The following is an 11,703-nucleotide window of genomic DNA, read 5'->3' on the forward strand; positions in this document are numbered from 1 at the left end:
AAAATGTACCATTCAGTGGCATTTAGTACATTCAACATATTGTAAAACTCTCACCTCTAGCTAATTCCAAAAGATTTGTCACCTTATATTCAGGAAGCAGTGACTGAGCCTACAAAATCTCTATTTACAAATTTATTTGCATTCATCTAGCTCTTTTAATAGAAGAGGAAATGGAGGCTTTGGGAATTTAAGTACCTTGCCCAAGATTATACACTTAGTAATGGTACAAGTGGGATTTCCCCAGGCATACATTCCTAATGAAATCAGGAGTTGCCATTGAGTTGATTCTGACCCATGGCAATCTCATGTGTGTCCAAGCAGATTGATGCTACAAAAGATTTTCAGTAGCTGATTTTTTTCAAAAGTAGATTTCCAGGCCTTTGTTCCAAAATGCCTCATGATGGATCCAAACCTCTAACCTCACCATTATTAGCTGAGCATACTAACTGTTGGCAACATCCAGGAGCTCTTTTTATGAAAAAAGAGAACAGGCATGATTCCCCAGCTATTGGTTGATCCCTATGGGAGCTGCTATTTCTGACTATGGCCAGTGCACCGTACCCTTCCCTTTCCTACCTGGACACATCTGATGTTCCTTTTGGCAAAGACCTGCCTGAGGCTAAGGCAACCCCGTCCTGTCAAGCTCTGTGACAGATGTTGTCAATTCCTCCTGCTTTTTCAGATTGGCTTCACCACAGACCCCCGAATGGCTCGCTCCTCACCATATCCCACAGACGTGGCCCGTGTGGTTAATGCACCCATCTTCCACGTGAACTCAGATGACCCAGAGGCAGTGATATATGTATGCAGTGTGGCAGCTGAGTGGAGGAACACCTTCAACAAAGATGTCGTTGTAGACCTGGTGGGTGTGGGGGGAGGGTGAAGGCGTGAATGCTTGTCCCTGTCGTGCAGAGCAGGGCCATGTAGGCATCAGCATCTGCAGCAGTCAGGTCCAAGAGCACTTCTTGGACAAAAAGGAGTTGGCGATCCCAGGAGCCACTTGTGCAGAATCTAAGGGTTGGGACATTCCCTGGTGGGTTGGTGTGCCCTGCTTGGCAACCTGTGGGTCCAACCGACAGTGGTCACCTGCCTTGAGTAGGGCCTCAGCCTCCTTGCTGCTTCTGCAGGTTTGCTACCGCCGGCGTGGCCACAATGAGATGGATGAGCCCATGTTCACACAGCCGCTCATGTACAAGCAGATCCACAGGCAGGTGCCTGTGCTGAAGAAGTATGCAGATAAGCTCATTGCTCAGGGCATCGTCACCCTTCAGGAATTTGAGGTGAGCCTGGGTACCTTGGGTAGGTCTTAGATGGACCTTAGGGGTGGGAAGGAGAGGAGCCTGTGTGACTGTGAATTCTGGGATTTAAAGATGTTGCTGCAATGGTTCTTGTTCCCATGGGCCCCTAGTTTTGCTCTGAGACTGCCTGGTTGGATGAGTGCTGTGATGTAGGGATATCCTACCGTAGCCAAGAGCCAGGGAAGGATGTCTTTCCAAGGTGGCCCAAACTGGCTTTGTTATCTGTGGACCTGTAGTTCTTCATCTTTGGAGAGCTCTGAGAGCAAGGGCTGACTGGCCTTCCTGTGTCTCCCCAGTTCTTGCTGAACACGTGGCAGGCCTGCTAGGAGCCCTGTGAACTTGAGACTGACCCCTGTCCCCTTGAGGCTAGTAGAGAGACAATTACAGAGGGTGGTGAGGGGGCCCAGGGCTTCTGAATCTGTACATCCAGCCTCTGGATGCCCAGGACATCACAGCCTCAATCCATCAAATCCCAGGAAGAAATTGCCAAGTATGACAGAATCTGTGAGGAGGCTTATGGCAGATCCAAGGACAAAAAGATCCTGGATATCAAACACTGGCTGGACTCTCCTTGGCCAGGTAAGTAAATAAGCAGTGTTCTTCAAGTGATTTTCCGGGGCCATGAGCTCTGACCTCCCCTGGAGGCATGGGTACTAAGACTAGAGCCGCCCAGGCAAAAGCAATCACTACCCAACTCAGAGTGTCCTGGCTCTCTTCCTGAGACCAAGAAGCTATTTGGGTGTCTATTTTCTTAGTGTTTTTAAAATTTTAGCAGTTTTATTGACATATAGTTCACATATCATACAACACATATGAAGATGTGTTGTGAAATTATCACCACAGTCAATTTTAGAACATCTTCTTCATTTGTGCCTTATTTCTTTAGGTCAGGGAGAGGAAGAGGCAGGATGCTTCCTAGAAAAATGGGGCTGAAATAGATAGGGTTAGAACCAAGGGAAGGAAGACCACTACATCTTCCCTGCAGCATGTTCCCTTCTTTCTAGGCCCAGCCACCTTGATGAAATGGCTAGAATGGAGCTGACTAGTTCAGTTGTCCCCTCTCATCCAGGGAATAACAGGGGCCCCCGGCCAGAAAGAAGAGTAGAGGTTATAACTGTAGCAGTTCAGTTACCACAAGTCCTACGGCTGGGATCAGGGAAGATGAGAGCTAAGGCCCAGGGTTGGAGCCGAGTGTTGGGTGGGACTATGAATCTGAGTACCCATCCCCAGCTTGACAGTCATGTCTGCCCTGCAGGCTTTTTCAACATGGATGGAGAGCCTAAGAGCATGACATGCCCAGCCACCGGCATTCCTGAGGACATGCTGACCCACATCGGCACTGTGGCCAGTTCTGTGCCCCTGGAGGGCTTCAGAATCCACCCAGGTAAGTCACTGCGCAGGTAGCGGGCCCATATTCGCACCCTGCCATCCACAGGTCAGGCCAGCTCAGCTCCTTTGCTTCTGTGGGGCCTGTGTACTAGTTCCTTTCAGGGTGGGCTGAGGGTTGGGCAGGTCCAGACATCACATTCACAGCTGGGGCTTGGTAACTAGTTTTAAGTTGTGCACCCTGGATTTTCCAAACACCTCTGCTGGGGCATGCCTGAATTGGGGAGAAGAAAAGCCGGGAGGTGAGGAGATCCCACGGAGGGACTGTAGGTCCTGGAATGCAGGCAAGATTCTGCAGGCAGGGAAGGTTGGGTGGGAGTATGGGGCTTGCCTATGGTGGGGAGGAATGACAGAGACAGCCCTTCATATGTGCCTGTTCAAGTTGTGTGGTTGCTGGGATACTAGTTGCCTTGGCCAAAGTGGCTTTTGCTTGGAAAGTCTGGAGGCTCTGTGTTCTTTGTGCCTTTGTGTCTCACTCTGAGGGAGAGAGGAGACTGTCTGCTGCCATAAAGACTTAGTCTCAGAAACCCCATAGAGTGTAGTGCACTTCTACTCTGTCTCAGAGGATCACGAAGATACTATGATTTGGAACTATATAAAAGGCTGAAGGTTCACCCAGAAGAGCCTTTCAAGAAAGGCCTGGTGATCTGCTTTAAAGAAAACAACCACTGACAACTTTATGGAGCACATCTCTACTCTGACACAGAGATGGGTTTGGGGGAGGCAGAAACAACACAGTAATTTTTTAACAGTTAGAAAATTATAGGGAAGGAAGAAGGCTTGTCGATAGTGAGCCCAATTAGGGGTCCATAGTACGGACTAGAGGCTGGAATGAGGATTGCTCGGGGCAGGGCACGTGGCACTGATCTCTCCTGCCTGTCAGGACCTGCTCTGTGGGGTGTGCCTGAGTCCATCTGCCCCCTCTCCAGGGCCCTGTTGCTGCTGCTGACCAGGAGGATGGCCAGGCATTTGTGATCCTCAGTCAGCACTTGCTTCCCACAGGTCTTTCTCGTATCCTGCGGGGTCGGGCAGACATGACCAAGAAGCAGATGGTGGACTGGGCACTGGCAGAGTACATGGCCTTCGGCTCTCTCCTGAAGGAGGGCATCCATGTCCGGCTGAGTGGGCAGGATGTGGAGAGAGGCACGTTCAGGTGAAGGCAGAGCTCTTGGGCCCTGGGCATCCTGGGTCTTGCTATAGTCTGTGTGTAGGTGGGGGAACAGAGCTAAGAGCCTAGAGCTGTATTTGAGGTCTCCCAGAGTTAGCCCACGGCCCTCTGGAGTGGGAATTATCTTTGCTCTTCCCTGACATTATTTGGGGTGTCAAAGGGGGGCCCATGTGTGGTTGAGCCAAGTCATTAGAATGATGCTTGGTAGGACACTGCCCTGATTTCTAGTGGGGAAAAGCTGACCATTTATTTGGTCAAGATGGTCGCTGGTGATAACTTTACAGTCCTTTAAGGATCCCTGCATATTTTCTGTATATACTGCTGTTAAGCGAGCTCTCTTGAGGTTTGCAGTGGAGTTTTTTAATCCAAATGAAGGGCTTTATGTTTGTCACTGTGCCCTACTACATTTCCCCTAGATGTTTAGATCCTGACTCTGTCACTGCCCTGTCATCCAATGATAGTGTTGTGGCGTTCAGGCTTTGGCAACTCGTCTGTCATACATGGTCACTGGCCCTGTCCTAACCAAGGTGCCAGGGCTCAGGGTTCAGTCAAGTGGCTTTTCCTGTTTGAGCCCAGGTGGGGCAGAACTGATGAGGGCATTCTGGAGCTGGCAGATCATCTCTGCTCCTCAAAGCAGGGCAATTCTCGTCAGGCCCTCCCTGTGCAAGGGCCTTGTCCTCAGGGAAGTCTGTTTGCAAGGGCCCTAGTCCACTGTCTGTGGGCCCCTGACAGTGGAAAACAGGGCTCGGGCTCCCCACTGAGCCATGCAACTCAGAGGAGCAGATCAGGGGCCCTGACTTTCCAAGGCCTTCTTGGCATTTCCATCCTGTGGTGACTGGCCAGCTAGGACAGGGCTACCTTGCAGACTTGCTGTGGACCCCACCTCTCCCTCTGTCCATCCATTCTTCTTGCTCCAGCCACCGGCACCATGTTCTCCATGACCAGGATGTTGACCGGAGGACATGCGTACCCATGAACCACCTCTGGCCTGACCAGGCACCCTACACTGTATGCAACAGCTCTCTCTCGGAATATGGGGTCCTGGGTAGGTGACAATCCACCATGGGCCCTGGAAGGTCTAGGACCAAGAGAGGGACTCAGTTCCCTAAGATGACTCAGCTGCATTGTTGTGACCATGGCTTGGGCCTAGGGTTGAGAGGAAGTGGGTCAGGCCTGGGAGGAGTTACAGAGGCCCCGGGTGGACCCAGTAGTTGGGCTAGCCTCACCTCCCCAGGTTTTCAGGGCTTCCTGGGCCTGCGGCCATCTGGGAAAGGATTCCTGTTCTCTCAGAACCTCTTAGGGAGTAGGCTTGCTTGCCTGGGTGGGGTTTGATGGATTCCAGACCAACCTCCTTTGGAGACTGGCCCAAGCAAATCACATAGAAAGTGCTCCTGAGTCCACATGGGACAAGGTCCTGCCCTTGTGTCTGTGTGATCCTGAGCTCACATCTCACTACCTTTGTCCTGCTTTGAGGTCCTTTCCCTGTTTAGGGCTGCTTCCCAGACCAGGCCTCCTCTGCTCAACTGTTTCTCCCTCTCTGTCAGGGGTCCAGTCAGCCATTCTAAGAGTTTTCCATCCAAGTTAGAAGCCGTCAGTCTGCTGGAGCTGTTCCTGCCCCTTTCCCTCAGCTGCCCTGCCCAAAACTTTAGGGCTCCTGTTGTCGGACAGCCTTTAAAAGTCTCCCCAGTCTGTTTTTGAACTAGGCTCCTGGTCTAGACATGGCTGAGCCTCGACATGCATAGCATCAGAGTGACATTTTTGGGCATCTTGAGAAATCATGACACTTGAGCTGCCAGGAGTCTCTGGGTGCTTCCTGGGCCTTTGGGAAGGGTGGCAGGGCCAGGGAGGGTACCACTTTGTGACATTGTGTGGCAGGCTCTTGCTTGGTGTCTTCTTTTCAGGCTTTGAGCTCGGCTATGCCATGGCCAGTCCTAATGCCCTGGTCCTCTGGGAGGCTCAGTTTGGTGACTTCCACAACACAGCCCAGTGCATCATCGACCAGTTCATCAGCACTGGCCAAGCCAAGTGGGTGCGGCACAATGGCATCGTACTGCTGTTACCCCATGGCATGGAGGGCATGGTGAGGCCTCTCTGGGTCTGGGGGTTGCTCATAATCATAGTATCAGAAGCAACACTTTAAAAAAACCCTCTTTGTAATATGTTTTGGAGCCCCTGGATGGTACAAACCATTAACACACTCAACTGCTAATGGGAAAGTTGGAAGTTCAAGTCCATCCAGCAGTACCTTGGAAGAAAGGTCTGGTGAACAACTTCCCAAAAATCCATCACTGAGAACTTTTTGGAGCACAGTTCTACTCTGACGCACATGGGGTCACTGATTGTGTAATATATTGACTCAGTTCTTACAGAAACTTGAAAGAGATACGTTGGCTGCTTTGCAGATAATGAAACTCAGGTACATGGAGGAGAGGTAGCTTTCTCAGGGTCATGAAGCTAGTAACTAGGATTTGAACATCTTTTTCTGCTATTTACTTTCTCTTCCCTTCTGGTGAACTCAGCCTTTTTAGCCATATTGGGGGGTGGGGGTGGTGGTGACAGAGGATGTGTAGAGGGGGACCACCCATGGAGATTACTGGAATGAAGATAGAGAAGGTGACAAGGAGCCACAGGGTGGGACTTCAGGCACGGGTGATAGGAGGAGCAGAGCTCTGTCAGCTGCAGGAATGGCAAGTGTAGGTGTAGGGCAATTCAGCCACTTAACTGACCAGTTGGCCCTGGCAAAGTACTGCGCAAACCTGGGCTCTTGGCTGCAGTAGGTGTCTCTGAGGGTCTGCTTAGCTTAAATCAGTTATCTGGTCAGCAAATCATGTTTGTCATTATCTTTGGATGGTTGTTAAAAACCAGGTACTCACTGTTCTGAGTACTGCACATGTCTGTTGGGTAGAGTCCTCACAGGCCCAGAAGACCAGAATCATTATTTTCAATGTTGCATGTGAGGAGAGTTAAGCACAGAGAGGTGAAGTGACTTGCTTAAGGTCTCACAGCTATAAAGGTCAGCCTCTTAGGAGACAGACCTTGAACTAAACTAGGTAAGGAAAATTGGTCTGGTCCATCTGGTGCCTGTGGTCTGGTGCCCTTGGGGTGCCCAGACTGATGGAGGGAAGTTTCCCCTCTGCTCCTTGGAATTCATGCCACACAATCATGGGCTCTGGCCATACTCCCTCTGAGAGTGCTATCCTCTTTTTCTTTTAGTCCCCTCTCAGAGGCCTGCCCACATTTTTCCAGGCACACCTACTGCTCCTACTCCAGGCTCCTGCATGCTTAGGGTGTCTGTTCAGTGTGCAGACCCTGCTCGCCATCAGGCTGGTGTCTGGTGTGTATTTCAGGGCCCAGAGCACTCTTCGGCCAGGCCTGAGAGGTTCCTGCAGATGAGCAATGATGACTCAGATGCCTACCCTGTGAGTCCTGCTCCAAACCCTCAGGACAGGGACTTGCCCTGCTGTGCCCAGAGGGGTTGGGCTATGGGGTGTTGCAGGGGGTGCTGCTCCCTAGCCTTAACTCTGTCCCCTCAGGCATTCACTGAGGATTTCGAGGTGAGCCAGCTATATGACTGCAACTGGATTGTGGTTAACTGCTCCACACCAGCCAGCTATTTCCATGTTCTACGCCGGCAGATCTTGCTGCCCTTTCGAAAACCTGTGAGTTGTCCTCCCTCTAATTGCAAGGACCAGAGGAGGTGGCCCTGGGGCCAGGCAGGGAGAGATGGCAGCTGGGTGTGTGCTTCCCTTCCAGCTGATCATCTTCACACCCAAATCTCTGCTGAGGCACCCAGACGCCAAGTCCAGCTTTGACCAGATGGTATCTGGTATGTGATTGGGGGAAGGGAGTAGCTCACTTTGGGGAGACCTCCAACTTGCTAACTGGTATCCCACAGCCTAATATTTTACCATCCCTTCTGCCTGTAGCTGCTTACCATGCAGTGGTTCCTAGCATAACCTACACCAGGTGCAAGGGTGGAAGTTGGTATGGTGGCCAGCTGGCTCTGAGTGTTCATTTGAGCTGGACACTGGGCCAGAGGATAGACCTGGCTTTCTCAGAAGTCATCAGCAGTGCAGTGCAGGCAAGCTGAGAGGCAAGAAGCCTGGTGGAGCTCTGCTTAGTTTTGTTACAGGATCACTGAGGATCATTCATTCATTCATCTCTGTTCACTCATGAGTCAAACGAATACAACTGCCTCTTAAGATCCAATGTCCTTCTGGGATCTCTCAGTCTCATTTACTTGGGGGTCATGGTCAGATGAAGCACATGACGAACCAGGTGTTGGAACTGAGAGTTGAAAGATGAGCTGTAGCTCAGTTGAGCCAAGCGGAAGCAGGGGTCCTCGATACGCAGAGAGCAGAGATACCTGGGAACATAGTCCATGAACATTGGGGATGGACAGGGTATTCTCAGGAATTGGGTCTAGCCTATTTACACCAGAGTTCCCTGCTGGATGGGCAGGTAGCAGCTGTGGTTTGGGATTGTACCACCTGCCCTCATTTGGCCTTCATGTTCTCATGTAGTTTAGGAGGAGCTTCTTTGGAGATTTTTTATTACATGACTGGCATAGCATCTGGCACTTGGCATTATCTCAGAAAGTTCCTTTAGTTTTTGGACATAAAAATTGACAGCCTTTGAGATGGTAGCTTTGTTGCAGAGGCCAAGGGAGGGAGGAATCTATAGCTGCCTCCTAAGGCATGTGGTCCTTTCTGTTAGGGATGTAGGGAGACTCTTGTGCTTCACAAGAGATGGATACGGTAGAGGGAATTGGTTTGGGGAGTAAAGGATAGGTGGCGATGTTGTTAGGTAAGGGCATGACCTAACCTATCTTCTTCCCAGTTCTCCCTGTCATTCCCCAACCATAACCTGAAACATTGATGCTTCCCCAAATTTTCGTTTGCCTCAACCTGTGCTTTCACTCCTTTTGCCAAGACATCTCAGGGTGTCACCGTTCCCCTGATCAAGGTTGTCCACAATAGATGCAAGTATAAAATGGGCTGGGGTGAGCCTGAGGATGCTGGTTGTGTGGGGATCTTTTGAGAGTCACCCAGCCCCTCTGGGTACTGGTGCATCTTTGGGTGATGGTACTCTTCTGGATGCTATGACCCTGGGTATGGATTTGTATTGCTATCAGTGCCCTCTGGGTATTGAAGTCCCTGCTCTGCCCTGTTGACCCACCAAGGGACCAGCTTCCAGCGAGTGATCCCTGAGGATGGGCCTGCAGTGCGGGCTCCAGAGCAGGTACGGCGCCTCATCTTCTGCACAGGCAAGGTGTACTATGATCTGGTGAAGGAGCGGAGCAGCCAGGGCTTGGAAGGGCAAGTGGCCATCACACGCCTGGAACAGGTGCACCCTCACCCTTACCCAAGAGTGGCAGATACGGTCAAGTCCTAGCCCCTATTGTTGGGCAACATGCAGACAAGGCTGGGGCCAGGGTCATGGGGGTGGCTGGCCGTGACCCTGTGACTGTTCCTGTGGGGGACAAGCTTTGGGTATATCACATGCCCCTTGACTGTACCCCACCTTTCTCCCTACTTTTCCCAGATATCTCCATTCCCCTTTGACCTGATCAAGCAGGAAGCAGAGAAGTATCAAGGTGCAGAGCTGGTCTGGTGCCAGGAGGAGCACAAGAACATGGGCTACTATGACTACATCAGTCCACGCTTTATGACCATCCTGAGCCGCGCACGGCCCATCTGGTACAGGAGAGACCTAGTGTCACTACTATCCTTCTTCCAGGCCTGCTATCCCTCTTCCAGGCACCTAGAGCAGGGAAAGGTGTCATATGTCCTATTCAGTTTCTGCAAACCCCCATTGTTCGGTGGCCTGGAATTAACCACTCCCCTACTCTACCACACATTTGAAACCTGATGAGTTGGGCCCAGGGCTTTGCACCTAAGAGTTCGGTCACTGACAGATCAGTTTTCCTAGCCAGCATCAAGGCTGTTTAGTACCAACTTTATGGATAGCAAATACTTGTTTCCGTTCTGCATTCAGAACAGAGTTAGAGAACCTTTCTCAAACCTTCTATTTCTTGTGGTTAGACCAGTGACTTAGACTCTTGGAACCTCAGGCCCTCACCATTCAGGCAGAATGGGCACAGAGGGGAGGTACATGGCATGTAAAAGTCCCACATGGTGCCTGGGAAGACAAGTGAGTAGAATGAGAAACACATGGTCGTCTTTATTGCCCTATGAGCATCTTGAGAACTAGTGGCCTGGAGGAGACAGCTGCCTCTCCCCAGTCTTGTTGGTACAGGGGCAGGGATTCAGGCATCACAACTTCTTCAGGTAGATTCCTATCATGCGGTCTTGGGGTGGGCATGGGTAGGTGAATGCCAGTCTCAGGCCTCTCCTACCTTTCTTTCTTTCCCCAGGTATGTTGGCCGTGACCCAGCAGCTGCACCAGCTACAGGAAATAGGAACACTCACCTGGTGTCACTGAAGAAGTTTCTAGACACTGCTTTCAATCTTCAGGCCTTTGAGGGCCAGACATTTTAGGGGTTGGCAAAGCCTGCTGTGGTCTTACCATGGGGGTGGCTAGAGCTGAGGGGGCTGGGGTGGCATGGCTTCTTAGGCCCAGTGATACAATTAAGTCACTCAGTGATTGAGACCTGAGAGCTTGTGTCCACAGTATGCCAACTTTGGCCTTCAGGTATGTTTCAGAATCTATTAGGATTGAGAAAACCAGAGTGGTCTGAGAGATAGCGTTTCAGTTCCAGAGTGTTCTCCAGCTACCGTGGTGTGTGTAAGTAATTGATGCTACATCTCTAGTTAATCTCTGTGAACACAGCCACTAGCAAGCCCATTTCTTTGGGCTCACTCATCCTGAAAGATTCAACTCTGTCTCCCCCTTTCTTAGTTTATCTGTAGATTCAAAGGAATGCTTTTGTGCTCTTAGAAATAGAGATTTCAGCAATAACAGCCAGGTGACATAAAATTGTGCTTGGATGATTTATATGTGCTGTTTGTTGGGGTGTGTTAATAAGATATATCAGCTTCCATGTAAAATACAGCCATAGCTCATGTGTACCAAAGTAGAAAACCAAATAACAGAGAAATAAACAATTCATAAGGGATTTTCATGTTCTATAGTAGGCAGTGGGGTGATGGTTTCAAATATGGTGTTGGATAGGAAGATAAAAACAACCTGTAGCAGATAAAATATTTGCCTCAGGATACAAAATGTATATGAGTTGTTAAAATGTAAAACTGCTCTGTAAACCTTCACCCAATTCACAATAAAATTATTTTATAAAAATGCTCCAACTACACAGATTTCTTTCATGAACCAGTATTTGTAAATCTGTTGGCATCTCTGCTTTTTTTCTTTTATTGTGGCAAAGGGGGCAGTGTGGGTCAGGGGAACTTTCCAGCCTTTCTCAAGTTATTTCTTCATCCTATTGGATATGCGAGGCACTGGGCTAGTGGGGGTAGAAGTGTGTGTCTGTTCAGGAGCCCATCTGGGGAGAAATGGGAACAGGGGAGATGGGGAGAAATTAATTCACTGAGTTCACTGATGTAGTTAAACACAGGATTCTACTGGACCAAGTACAACTTGGTGGCAGTCGGTGGGGGCTCAAGGAAGGGTCCTTGGAAGAAGTGATGTCTGGAGGGAGAGGAGTCCCTACAGGAAAATCAGATGGGCCTTCTGTGGAGCAGGCCCAGAAAAATAACTTCAGGCTTAGGATGCGACAACCTAAAGGGAAAATCAACTTGAGTTTGGAGAAGAGAATATCAAGTTTCATCAGTCTTACACACTGCTTGTCAGAGTACATCTTTAATTGTACCCCAGGAGCATTCTAAGTGACATTTGAAAAAGTTAAAAATAATCAGCCACCAGTTGCAGCAT

General features: G+C 50.0%; 1 protein-coding gene across 2 annotated transcripts in view; it reads left to right on the top strand.

Annotated features, from left to right (window-relative positions):
* OGDHL (oxoglutarate dehydrogenase L) overlaps positions 1 to 11,114 on the top strand; it is a 14,372-nt gene extending 3,258 nt beyond the window's left edge. The window contains exons 3-15 of one of the 2 annotated variants that reach the window (XM_045283641.1): positions 683 to 862; positions 1,128 to 1,280; positions 1,775 to 1,877; positions 2,554 to 2,682; positions 3,687 to 3,837; positions 4,770 to 4,897; positions 5,754 to 5,932; positions 7,200 to 7,271; positions 7,386 to 7,511; positions 7,606 to 7,678; positions 9,035 to 9,093; positions 9,397 to 9,551; positions 10,229 to 11,114. In XM_045283641.1, coding sequence (XP_045139576.1) covers positions 683 to 862; positions 1,128 to 1,280; positions 1,775 to 1,877; positions 2,554 to 2,682; positions 3,687 to 3,837; positions 4,770 to 4,897; positions 5,754 to 5,932; positions 7,200 to 7,271; positions 7,386 to 7,511; positions 7,606 to 7,678; positions 9,035 to 9,093; positions 9,397 to 9,551; positions 10,229 to 10,352 — 1,632 coding nt within the window. In that variant the 3' untranslated portion in view covers positions 10,353 to 11,114. Of the gene's footprint in view, positions 1 to 682; positions 863 to 1,127; positions 1,281 to 1,774; positions 1,878 to 2,553; positions 2,683 to 3,686; positions 3,838 to 4,769; positions 4,898 to 5,753; positions 5,933 to 7,199; positions 7,272 to 7,385; positions 7,512 to 7,605; positions 7,679 to 9,034; positions 9,199 to 9,396; positions 9,552 to 10,228 lie in introns of both variants that reach the window. The other variant, XM_045283640.1, reaches the window with a different exon arrangement.
* Positions 11,115 to 11,703: the final 589 nt, after the last annotated feature.

This window comes from Echinops telfairi, unplaced genomic scaffold (genome assembly GCF_000313985.2).
Source record: "Echinops telfairi isolate 266 unplaced genomic scaffold, ASM31398v2 ScPeMD7_7465;HRSCAF=8503, whole genome shotgun sequence".
NCBI classification, from domain to species: domain Eukaryota; kingdom Metazoa; phylum Chordata; class Mammalia; order Afrosoricida; family Tenrecidae; genus Echinops; species Echinops telfairi.